Here is a 12,840-nt window from a genome sequence, read left to right on the forward strand (position 1 = left end):
TAGTACATGTCTGTAGTCCAGCATTCAGTAAGTACTGTTCAGGGTTAGTGCATGTCTGTAGTCCAGCATTCAGTAAGTACTGCTCAGGTGTTAGTGCATGTCTGTAGTCCAGCATTCAGTAAGTTCTGCTCAGGTGTTAGTGCATGTCTGTAGTCCAGCATTCAGTAAGTACTGTTCAGGGTTAGTACATGTCTGTAGTCCAGCATTCAGTAAGTACTGCTCAGGTGTTAGTGCATGTCTGTAGTCCAGCATTCAGGAGACTGAATTAGGATCACGAGTCTGAGGCCAGCCAGTCTAGACTAAGTGAGACTCACATAAAAGGAAAAGGGTGGGTAGGTGGGCTGGGCTGACGGCTCAGTAGTTAGCGTTTAGTGCTCTTTCAGAGGCCTGGAGTTCAGTTTTCAGTACCCATGTTGGGTACCTCACAACTGCCTATTACTCCAGTTCCAGTGGCCTCATCCCCTCTTTGGGGGACACACACAGACATTCAGTCACTGTCATTTTCTATCTATTTGAGTAAATTCTGTATTCTAATACAATTCATCGTTTCTGGAAGACTTTTTAAGTGATATGTAACCCTTCAGAAACCATTCTTTTGTTAAGCTGCTCAAAGTAGAGATCAGTCAGGATGTTAGTAAGCAAGAACCAAAGTCCTTGGTTCATTTTTCAGTGATTTGCAGTTTGACACTACACTGCTGCAGTCTGACAGTCCTAACATGCTTGCCTTTCTTTCTGTGATGACTTAATGGCTAGGGGAAAAGCTGCGAGTCCTTGGTTACAACCAGAATGGCGAGTGGAGTGAAGTTCGCTCCAAGAATGGACAGGGTTGGGTGCCAAGCAACTACATCACTCCAGTTAACAGCCTGGAGAAACATTCCTGGTACCACGGACCTGTATCCCGAAGCGCAGCAGAATATCTCCTCAGCAGCCTAATCAATGGCAGCTTCCTGGTTCGAGAGAGTGAAAGCAGCCCTGGGCAGCTGTCCATCTCTCTCAGGTATGAGGGACGTGTGTATCACTACAGGATCAATACCACCACAGACAGCAAGGTAAGACCTGTTCATGTGGACTAGCTCTTCAGTAGGAAGGGGAAAAAATAGAAAATAATTTTTATATCTCATATAAAATAAAGTATTGCCTAACCTGGTGAGTTTGGGCTATTTAGCATATTAGAGCTTGCTTATTTCAAAACAATTCAAAAAACACGAGTTAAAATTTGTAGATAAGCCGGGCGTGGTGGCGCACACCTTTGATCCCAGCAAAGGGAAGCAGAGGCAGGTGAATTTCTGAGTTCGAGGCCAGCCTGGTCTACAAAGTGAGTTCCAGGACAGTCAGGGCTATACAGAGAAACCCTGTCTCGAAAAACCAACCAACCAAACAAAAAAAAGTTGTAAATAATTAAGGGTAAGCCATATTTGAAGTTGAGGATTGAAGAGATTTATACAGGTTAGCTGTTTTAATCATCAGCATAAATGCACACCAAGTACATAGAGAGGAAGTTAGACGTCAACCATAAGCCTTTGGAAGGAGACTCCTGTCCACTAGAGAGGTCACAGAGAGAGAGGATGTTTGGAGGCTGCTATTCTCATCAGTGTGTGCTAATGGCGATAGATGAATTACCCAGCCAGTCTGCGTAGAGTGAATGTGTTACACGGATCCTTTAGGGCCCCAGAGACCTGGGTTTGATTTACAGTACCACATGGTGACTCCCAACCATCCGAAACCCCAATTCTGGGAGATCCAGTGCTCTCTCCATGGGCACCAGGTATATGTGTGGTGCACAGACATGTGGGTAAAACACCCATACATATAAAATAATAATAGTAATTACATTTTAAAACAAAATCAGGGCTGGTGAGATGGCTCAGTGGGTAAGAGTACCCGACTGCTCTTTCAAAGGTCCAGAGTTCAAATCCCAGCAACCACATGGTGGCTCATAACCATCTGTAACGAAATCTGATACTCTTTTCTGGAGTGTCTGAAGACAGCTACAGTGTACTTACATATAATAAATAAATAAATAAATATTAAAAACAAAACAAAATCAAACATAAATTATAAGTTCCGAACTTAAACCAGTTGTTCTATTGAATGGTTCGTGCGTGAAGTTGAGCCCCCTTTCCTCCCACTTTGTAGGACGGACAAAGTGGGAGGGGCATGTGGCCTTAGAGCAGGCAGAACTGCTGTGCTTTGTACCTCACCATTTATTAACTTTGCTTAAGTCTCAGTTTGGGTGGTGGTGATGCTGACTTAGATTGGATCTCTGTGTACTGGAACTTGCCATATAGACCATACATACAAATATGAGCTTGTAGCAACTGTCCTGCCTGTCTGAATTCAGTGTGCTATGATTATGGTGTGCACCACCATACCTCCTCCCTTTGCCCTCATTGACTTTTGATTTATATTAATGATGTATCTAGAATATGTTGTGTGTTCGTATGGGTGCTGGTTTGTGCATATGGGTGTAATACCCACACAGGCCAAAAGAGGGCTTTGGAATCCCCAGAACTGGAATGGGTGCTGGAGAAATCTCTCTAAGAGAATTAGCAGAGAAAGGGAACAGAAGCAGCAGGAGCAACTGACTGAGCCCTGAGCTCTTCAGCATGGGTCTGTGGGGGGACACGCACAGATGTGTCAGACTATGCAAGAGCATTAACTCACAGCAGCAGTATTTATGATAGCCTCACAATCGAAGTATCAAGTGGCATAATTGACTAATAAATTATGATATATTTTTAAGATAGAATCTCCTACAGAAACAGAAATAAACATGATGCTCTAGACACAGTCAGTAGGAAGCTGTGGCCTACTAGCTGTCTATCCATTTCTGAATTTTCTGAAGCTACTTTGGATTTCTAAGCAGACCTGAGTAGTTGCTATAGGAACCCTATATAGCCCCAAGTCTAAGATACCTGTTTTTCATCCCTGTTCAGAGAGTTTTTCTACCCTCTCCTATAGATGAGTTTCGTACACATAAAGTTGACCGACAGATTAGTATTTGCCAGAGAATTGTGTGGAGAGGAGCGTGGGCGTGATTGCTAACAGCTATAAATAACTGTGCTGGAGTTAGACAGTGGTGGTTGGTTAGCGAGCTTTGTAAATGTCCTGAAAGCTATTGAATTGTATACCTTAAAATACTGAATTTTATAGCATGTGAATTATAGATCAACACTAGACAACACATGCCCTATGATTTCCTTTATGTGCAGTTTAGAAAATTATGTACACTTCCAGTAATACCTTTGCAGCAGTAAACAGCTGGCAAGGACTTGGTGCTAGTGATGTTGCCATTCTTGGTGTGGGTGATGTTTACTGGGGGAGTTTATTTGTGAAAGACCACATTCTCCACTTATGAATTATGTACATTTAATATATAAAAATACAACTTTTCATGTGTTTGTTTTAAACAATGTTTGTTTATTTAAGCAGCCTGGACACAATGGCACATACCCTAGAATTCTAGCAGTCATGAAACTGGCAAGAAGACCACAAGTTTGAGACCAGACTGGGTTATATATAGAAACTCTGTAAATTAATTAGTCAGTTAATTAAAAATAAATCATACTCCCTTAGACGATAAAGCCAAAGGCTGCTATCTTATTTTACACTTTAACTAATTATCGCAAATTAGCAAGCATCTTGTTAATAACTCTGAAATCCAATTATGTCTCTTTTTTAATGGCCTGGACATTCTTAAAGGGTGTTATAAAAGTAAATAAAATTTATAATTAATTATGTGATATTAAATCAAAATTTTACCCATATTAACCTTGCAATATCCAAATTAATGGCTGTCAGTTTATGTTCTGAATGGATTGTGACATTATACTTTATTAGCCTAGAAGGCAGATCCAGATTGCCTACTTAATCACTTCTCTCAGGTTTGGGTTGTACAAGCCCTTGTCTGTGACTGTGTCTGGCTTTAGCCGAGCTGACCTGGAACCCCTGGTTCTCCTCCTCCAGAGTCTTTGGAGTGCTGCCTACACAGTGTATAGTCCTGTTGCTTAAAAACAGTTTGAGGACTCGTGTGCCTGATGTCCCTGTAGCTATGTTGGGCATTCTCATTCAAGGCTAATTTAGAAAGAACAGTAAGGATAATTAAAATGAGATTAAGCCATTTCCCTTACCCTAAGCATTAACACTTACTTTGCCTTAATTATGATAACCGCCTGGGGCGCTAGTAACACTAACATACAACCTGAATCCTTGTGCATTGGAGGTGGAAGCAGAAGGGTCAGGAGTTCGAGGCCAGCCAGGGCTACATAATGGAGACCCTCATCTCAAAAACAAACAAAAAAGTCAGGCCAGGAACAGCAGTGCACACATTTAATCTAAGCTCTCTGAAGGCAGAGGCAGGTTGATCTATATGAGTTCAAGGATACCCAGGGCTACATAGTTAAGACCCAGTCTGAAAAAAGAAACAGACCCCCTCCCTGCTGTCTTCATGCCCCGACGGCAGTGAAATGCTTGCTTTTGACTCTTTTGTCCAGTTGCTGAGTGTTCTCTTCTCTCCAGGTGTACGTGACAGCTGAGAGCCGCTTTAGCACCTTGGCAGAGCTTGTTCACCACCACTCCACAGTTGCTGATGGGCTAGTGACCACGCTGCACTACCCAGCACCGAAGTGCAACAAGCCAACCGTCTATGGCGTGTCTCCTATCCATGACAAGTGGGAAATGGAGCGGACAGATATCACCATGAAGCACAAACTTGGGGGCGGTCAGTACGGAGAGGTTTATGTTGGCGTCTGGAAGAAGTACAGCCTTACAGTGGCTGTGAAAACACTGAAGGTAGGTTGCTGAGAGCCAGGCTTCCAAGCATCTTTGTGTGTGCACTAAATCACTTGGAAAGATCAGTGTGCCCTTCTCAACTCTGGAACACTTTCCACCCACTGGTGCCAAACACTTCAGCAAATGGTGGTGATTAGCTTAGTGCCTTTGCTGACAGTGCAGGGGCAGATTATTCACTGCAGTGCAACCCACGTGTGGGGAAAGGCTCGTCTCTGCAGGCTGTTGATAGGGAGCTCGGTGAGAATTTAGAAGCAAATTATAAGTTCTGTTGAGAACAACCCCTGCTGGAAGAATTCTTCATGTGTAATCTACAACATCACAAGTTCCCTGTTCTGATCTCTATCCCTGTGGCTTTTGTTTTTCCCTTCCTCCTTACAATTAGAGATGCCCTTTTTAGTAAAAGTAGAAATGACAAGGTCTCTCTCTCTCTAAGTAGTCTATGTTGGCCTTCAAGTCACAATCCTCCTGCCTTAACCTCTGAGTGCTGGGCTTACCGGTGTCACTGCCACACCCAGCTAGATCACATCTTGTTTTTAAACTCACAGAAGCCCTCTCCCTGACCCTACTGTCTCTTTTTTTAAGTGTTCTTCTATAAAATCACAAAGTTGCCGCTCACTGTGGACATTGGTGTGAGCTATCACAGGTAGTAGTCAGCCCCGCTTACTGAGCATGCTCTGAATGTGAAGGAAGCAGTCAGGCTCTAGAGATGTGCTTTGTTCTTTAAGAAGAACCATGGGCTCTGATCAGACGATCAGACACCAACCTACCAGAAACTGACTCTGTCCCCTCTGCTGTGGTAGTTGTAAGATGAAGTTGTTGAATTTTGCTTCCGTGTTTACTTTTATTCCCGTGTCTGACACTGGTTAAATTTAAGGATATTATTCTTTGTTGTTCTTCTATAGAGCATATTAGATTGTAGCAAAATTTCTTAAAGTAATATGCTAAAATACTCAAATGATCTTTTACTTTAAAAAAATATTATATGTATCTATATGGATATTTTGCCTGCTGTGTTTTGCCTACTGTGAGTTCAGAACCCAGGGAGGCCAGAAGAGGGCATCAGAGTCCTGGAACTGCAGGTGATTGTGAGCTGTCAGCCATATCGTTCTTGGACAAGAGCAGCAAGTGCTCTTAACTACTGAGTCATGTCTCAGTAGGCTTGTGAGTTGACTTAAATGAAAGCTTTGATCTCCTTTTTTGTCTTTCTTACCTTGCCTTCTCTTCCCTTTAACAGGAAGACACCATGGAGGTGGAGGAGTTCCTGAAGGAAGCTGCAGTGATGAAGGAGATCAAGCATCCTAACTTAGTACAACTGCTAGGTGAGAGTCCGCCGTAGGCTTCATAGGTCCGAATTCCTGTCCCAGCTTCCTATTCAGATCAGGGCGATTGTTTTGTTTTGTTCTAGTTTGCTTTAGCACTGTGGTAGAAATGATAGATGTAAATCAACTATGGTGAATAGAACACTTAGCTAGTAAGCATCAAGTCTTAGTTAGGCTTAGTCCTCCAAACACACACACAACACACACACACACACACGCCCCTCTTCTCATTTTAATCAGGTGCTAAAACAAAGACAGTAGCCCAGGTTGATTACTTTTTGTTTGTTTTGGTTTTTATTACTTTTTTAAAAAAGTATTTTATTTATTCATTTATTTTATATGTATCATATTTTATCTGGAAATATATGCTTCTGTAGTGTCCAGCGAAACCAGAAAAGGACATTGGAGTACCTGGGCCTGGAGTTTTAAATGGCTGCGAGCTGGAAATCAAACCTGGGGCCTCTGGAAGGGCAGCCAATGCTCCTAACCACTGAGCCATCTCTCCAGCCCCTTAATTTTTTTTTTTTTTTACTTACTTTATGTGTATGAGTGTTTTGCCTACACGTGTATCTATGTACCACATGTGTGCCTAGTGTCCTTGGAGATCAGAGGAAGGAATCAGATCCCCCGGAACTAAAGTTACAGGTGATTGTGCGCTGCCATATGGAGGGAGGACCAGGTAGGTCCTCCAGAAAGAGCGGCCATTGCTGTTAGAAGCATTCAAGATAGTTTCAAAAAAGTCAAGAAATATTTTTATAAAATAGAGACATTAAGCAAAAGACCATTGAAAAAAAGTGAATTAAAACTTGTGGCTGATCAGTTTATCCAAGCGATAAATGGTTGCGCTGCAGTGGGTTGATTTCTTCCGTTTGGGTCAGAAAGGATCACAGTAAACATTTTCCCCTTTTAAAATTGGGCCTGTTTGTTTCAAGACAGGATTCCTTTGTGCAGCCCTGGCTGTCCTGCAACTCACACTGGCCTCAAACTCAGAGGTCCACCTGCCTTAGCCTTACAATTACTGGGATTAAAGGGTTGCACCACCACTCCCAGCCATTTCCTTTGAATGCTCAAATTTAGCTAAGCTATACCAAAAGAAAAAAATTAATATGCTATCTGCCATATATTAGTGAAGTCTTTAACTATGAAAACATATTTTTACAAGCACAGGTAGAGGCAGGTGGTCTACATAAGTGAAGTGGTGTTGCTTTATATTAACATAGGCTGCACACAGTTGCAGGGGGAGGTGGGCACATATAAAACTCAAGAAATGGGGCTACAGAGATGGCTCAGTGGTTAAGAGCAACAACTGCTTTTCCAGAGGTCCTGAGTTCAATTCCCAGCAACCACATGATGACTCATAACCATCTGTAATGGCATCTGGTACCCTCTTCTGGTGTGTCTGAAGACAGCAACAGTGTACTCATATACATAAAATAAATAAATCTTAAAAAAAAAAATTGGTCTTATCCCTTGTCAGGGTAATGTAAGAAATTATTTTGCTTCTCAGGCAGATGCTGAAAAGGCCTGTGCTGCTTCAGAGAGCAGGCACCCTAACTGACCTGTTTGTAAGTTTTTGTTATATTTATCTCATAGCATGTGGTGAAGGTTATCAAATTGTCGTTGGTCAGGTGTGTGTACCCTGGAGCCACCGTTTTACATTGTGACTGAATACATGCCGTATGGGAACCTGCTTGACTATCTCCGGGAGTGCAGCCGGGAGGAGGTGACCGCCGTCGTGCTACTTTACATGGCCACCCAGATCTCCTCTGCCATGGAGTACTTGGAGAAGAAGAACTTCATCCATAGGTGAGTAAGCCTGACTGTGGCCTCCAGCCACAAGGCCGGCCTGCTTGGCATGAAGGGGAAGCCAACACTTGTCAGAGCTTTTGGAAAAAAGGTCTTTGCCGTTCTAACACTACATCCAAGGTCCTTTTATGCCACCTAGTGGCCAAACTTTTAAAGTAACATTTGTCCTAAGGTGGGGGCGGCGTGGTTGTTTATATTTTTATTTTTTGTTATTTTAAGTTTTTAGGAGGGCTTATGTTGCTAACCTGTGAAATAGATTATTTCTAATTATTCCCATTATTCCTAAAAATAGAAATTCATTTTGTCCAGCATCTTTATTCTGCCTCCTTGTGGGTATTCAGTGCATGGTACAAATTAGTAAGTTTCTACCATGTTGGTAATGATCATAAAGTATTCCAGTGTTAGTTATCCTTTCCTTACCAGCTATGCCTGCAGCAGAGAACCAAGACATGTAGTCCACACCCATCTTACTATCCGAGGGAATAACACAGGGTTCTCTTTCCCATAGAGATCTTGCTGCCCGGAATTGCCTAGTGGGCGAGAACCATGTGGTGAAAGTGGCCGACTTTGGTTTAAGTAGACTGATGACTGGAGATACCTACACTGCTCATGCTGGAGCCAAGTTTCCTATTAAATGGACAGCACCTGAGAGTCTGGCCTACAATACCTTTTCAATTAAATCTGACGTTTGGGGTAAGGCTGACATCATTTCTTACATGGATTGTTTTCCTTTCTTTGTACACGGTCTTAATCTTTTTTTTTTTTTTTTTAAACATTAGCTATGGCTAGCCAGGTGTTCACTAGATTAGGGTAAAACTTGAGACAGTTCTTCAGACTCAGCCTCCTTAGCACTAGGACCACAGATAATTTTCTTAGTTCTTCAGAATTTTGAGGATGCTCAACTAATAATAAAAGTAAGTTGAGGAGACTGAGATGAGAGACTTGGGATTTTGGATTGAGGCCAGCCTGGGCTACTCAGCAAATTGAAGGCCAAGTTGAGCCACATAGGGTTAAGGTACTGTTTAGTGGTAGGGAACATTCTTGCCTGTTCATGCACACATTGTTTATGACTGTGTTAGACTTCTTATGTCACATGGTAGTACAGAAGCCACATGACCCACATACTCCAAATCTCTCCACTCTTTAGGGACCCTTTAGTGACCCTTTAGGGAAGTCCTGCTGCTCGCTGACAGTTTCTCCATACTCGAAGCCTACAGCACCCCATTCAAGGATATCATCTTATCTTTACCTTGTCCTGCATCGTTACCTTTGTCCTATAAATAAAGCTGCTTGTCTGGAGGTACAAGCCTGTGTCGAGCTCAGGGGTTGGGAATAGGCACAGGGGAACAACTGTAATCACTCCAGCTGGGGTATGGTAGTGGATGCTGGAGTTCCAGCATGCTGGATGCTCGGATCCTTTGTGTCCATGAGTTTGAGACCTGCCTGGACAGTATGCTGGGACTGTGAGAACAACAGCTAAGGAGCTTGGCCTTGTGGCGTAGACCTCTGGTCTCAGCACTCAGACTGAAGAGTAGGAATGCAAGTGCAGAGGACTTCCTGGGCTCTTTAGAGGTTGTAGGCCAGCCTGGACTGTGTGAGCTATCTCAGCAGCCTTTCCTCTCTAAAGCTCCCGCTCCATGTGAGGCTTTGCTTATTTCCAGAGTTCTCTAATAGTGAATGCACCTTATAAGGTCAGATAACATTTCACTTAGAGTTGTCCTTGTCCTGGATCTAATTTCTGCTGCTCTGAGAAGTAGAGGCTAATTAAAAAGACTCCATAGACCAAATTAGTATAGAAATGTGGACTTGGGGCCAAATAGAAATACATTTTTTAATTCCTTTACACAGCCTTTGGAGTACTGTTGTGGGAAATTGCTACATATGGAATGTCACCATATCCAGGTATTGACCTATCTCAAGTCTATGACCTACTGGAAAAAGGATATCGAATGGAACAGCCTGAGGGATGCCCCCCTAAAGTGTATGAACTTATGAGAGCATGTAAGTGTTTTGCATGTTTGAGCTTTCAAAATGGACCAGCAACAGGATGGTTAATGAAATGGGCACCATTTCTGCTCTCAGCTTTGTCAGATGGATCTAGTCTTGTTAACAGTTGCATAGCTTGTCATTGACAGGCCAGTTGGCATAGTGCACGATATACCACTGAGTCTTATTGGAATCCTCGGGGTAGTTGTCTGTGGCCCAAATATACTGCCAGTTTCTCAAAAACATTTGTGTATTCAGTAAGACAATAAGAAGTTGAGTTTGCATAATATGTTTGAAGGATGGCTGCTTTCAGCTAGATATGAATGGTTACTAAAGACTGATTGTTAAGTAACCTCTCCTGGCCTGGAAGACCTGCCTGAGTTCAAATCCCTAGTAACCACATGAGATGCCTGTCTCAGCTGCACACGCCTGTACCCCCCCCACCCCAATCAGGATCTCAAGAGATCCCAGGAACTCACTGGCCGGCCAGCACACTTAGCTCAAGTGGCCAGCTTCTGGTTCAGAGGAGACCCTAGATCAAGGCAATAAAGTGTGGAACAGAAGAGAAAGATGTCCTGTCTTTTCCTCTGGCTTCTACATGCCTTACCCGTGGGCATCTTCCATCTCTTTACTACACAAATAAAAACCAAACAGTCATCTCTTATGGATATGAATAGCAGCCATCAGGCTGCTTAGAGACACACATGTAGGAGGCGGGCGGGAAGTGGAAGTGTGCTTGTGTTCATGCGGCGCTGGGTCATTACTATTCTCTCCTGTAGTCATTTGTTTCTCACGCTGCTCATGTTGCATACACACATACACAATGCAGTATTAGTGGTGTAGAAATCAAGAGAAATTTTTGATAAGTAACTTCTCTTATTCCACCATGTGAAACCCACTTGGGTTTTCAGGCATGGTGGTGAGCACTTCTGCCCACTGGCCCAGCTTGCCAGCCCCATCATAGTTCTCCCTCGCCCCCTCTCCTCTCCTCTCCTCTCCTCTCCTCTCCTCTCTTCTTTTTTGTTTTTCTTTTTGTTTTTCTTTTTCTTTCAAGACAGGGTTTCTCTTTGTAGCCCTGGCTGTCCTGGAACTCATGCTGTAGACCAGGATGGACTCAGAGATCCACCTGCCTCTGCCTCCCAAGTGCTGGAATTAAAGCCATGCACCACCACCACCACCACCACCACTCCGTGGTTAGTTCACTTCTAATAGAGAAAAACTTGCTATTTTCTAAATTTTCTTTTGGTCCTGTCTTCATTTTTGTAGTAGTAGGAATAGGAACCAAGGATAGATAGGACTAGCACTACGAGGGCGCTCACAGCTCCCAAGGCTGGAACTGAGAGATAGCCACTCATCTCATAGTTCCTGTACATGCTGTAACTCTGCTAGGCACACGCCATGGTATGTGTGCCCATTACTTGGTGTGCCACTGGGGATGAGTCTCTCAAAGAGTCTGTAAACTCTCTTCTGCTGCAGGCTGGAAGTGGAGCCCTGCTGACAGGCCCTCTTTTGCTGAAACCCATCAAGCTTTTGAAACAATGTTCCATGACTCCAGCATCTCTGAAGGTGAGTGTTGGGCAGGGGGTTGACGACTTGTGGCCGAGTGCAGAGTGATAATGGTAATTTCAAATATGGGAAGCTCTGACAGCTGTTGACTGCTGAAAGATACTGAGTTGACTTTTGGCCTCTCTTATTCTCGTGTTACTACTTTTTTATACTTTTTTAGTTCTGGGGTTTCCTATATCATATTTCATACTGAAATTACATTTTGATTTAAAATTTACTCAGTCTCTACAAAGAAAATCAATAACTTCAGTAGTTCTTAAAGAACACAATACAAAGAAGATTAAAAATTAAGTGTGAAGATATTGTAGGCAGTGGGGAGATGGCTCAGCATTGCAGAGGGTCAGACCAGAGCTCAGTTCCCAGCACCACTCTGGGCAACTCACAGCTACCTGTGACTGCTCTAGAGCAGCAGCTTTCAGCCTGTGGCTCACGACCACCTTGAGGGTCAAGTAACCTTTCACAGAGGTCGAGTACTTACGGTACTTACTCAGTACTTAAGAGGTCGATATTTAAGTTCCAATTCCTAATAGTAGCAAAGTTATAGCTATGAAGTAGCAATGAAATAATTTTGTGGTTGTGGTCACCACAATATGAGGAACTGTATTAACGAGTCACAGTTTTAGGAAGGTTGAAAATTGTGGTGTAGAGGTTCCAGTGCCCTCTCTGGTCTCTGTGGGCACCAGCATCATGTTTATATACTCACACTTAGATACACATATATACAAATAATTTAAATTAAATCTTTTAAAAATATATATCCTAACACTAAATCACATTTACAGCAAGACCAGCAGCACCCATGCGCGTGCATGCACGTGCGCGGTATCAGAAAATTCCATTTCTAGAAATATAGACAGTATAACTAAGATTTATGTAGACTCTTGTGATGTCTGATTATGCTTATAATATTGAAAACAGTAGGAGCAACTTAAGCATCTAACAAACTTTTATTTATATAAACATAACTGAGTACTTATATCTTTAGATATATTAGGTTATCAATAGAAATAAACCTGCCCTTACTTAAGAAATGGGTTTATGGGCACACATACGCAGGAAGAGTGTGGACACACAGGAAGCTGCTTGCTTTTGTATGTATGTTGTGGAGATCCTGCAGAAGTCAGACAGTGAGCAGGTCGTGGAGGCACAGCAGCTATCTCAGCACTCATTGAGGCAGGAGGAGCTCAGGGTCAAGGCTGCCCTGAGCCAGGCTATGAGACTGATAAAGCCAATCCTCTGCCTTTCTGTGGTGAGGAATGAGACCCTGTTCTTGGAGAGCTAAGGATACATAATCCTTACTTTTATCTGCCTCTTAGATGCTGTGAGAATACTGTTCTGAAGGGTTTGGGAGTTTTTTGGGTTTTTTTTTTTT

At 42.9% G+C, this 12,840-nt stretch overlaps 1 protein-coding gene across 9 annotated transcripts in view; it reads left to right on the plus strand.

Annotated features, from left to right (window-relative positions):
• Nucleotides 1-12,840, plus strand: part of Abl2 (ABL proto-oncogene 2, non-receptor tyrosine kinase) — a 91,926-nt gene that overhangs the window by 70,227 nt on the left and 8,859 nt on the right. For all 9 annotated transcript variants that reach the window (XM_021159565.2, XM_029480761.1, XM_029480760.1 and 6 more), the window contains 7 exons: nucleotides 754-1,049; nucleotides 4,519-4,791; nucleotides 6,026-6,110; nucleotides 7,739-7,916; nucleotides 8,425-8,609; nucleotides 9,765-9,917; nucleotides 11,379-11,468. In XM_021159565.2, the coding sequence (XP_021015224.1) occupies nucleotides 754-1,049; nucleotides 4,519-4,791; nucleotides 6,026-6,110; nucleotides 7,739-7,916; nucleotides 8,425-8,609; nucleotides 9,765-9,917; nucleotides 11,379-11,468 (1,260 nt within the window). The remainder of the gene's footprint in view (nucleotides 1-753; nucleotides 1,050-4,518; nucleotides 4,792-6,025; nucleotides 6,111-7,738; nucleotides 7,917-8,424; nucleotides 8,610-9,764; nucleotides 9,918-11,378; nucleotides 11,469-12,840) is intronic.

This window comes from Mus caroli, chromosome 1 (assembly GCF_900094665.2).
Source record: "Mus caroli chromosome 1, CAROLI_EIJ_v1.1, whole genome shotgun sequence".
Lineage (NCBI taxonomy): Eukaryota > Metazoa > Chordata > Mammalia > Rodentia > Muridae > Mus > Mus caroli.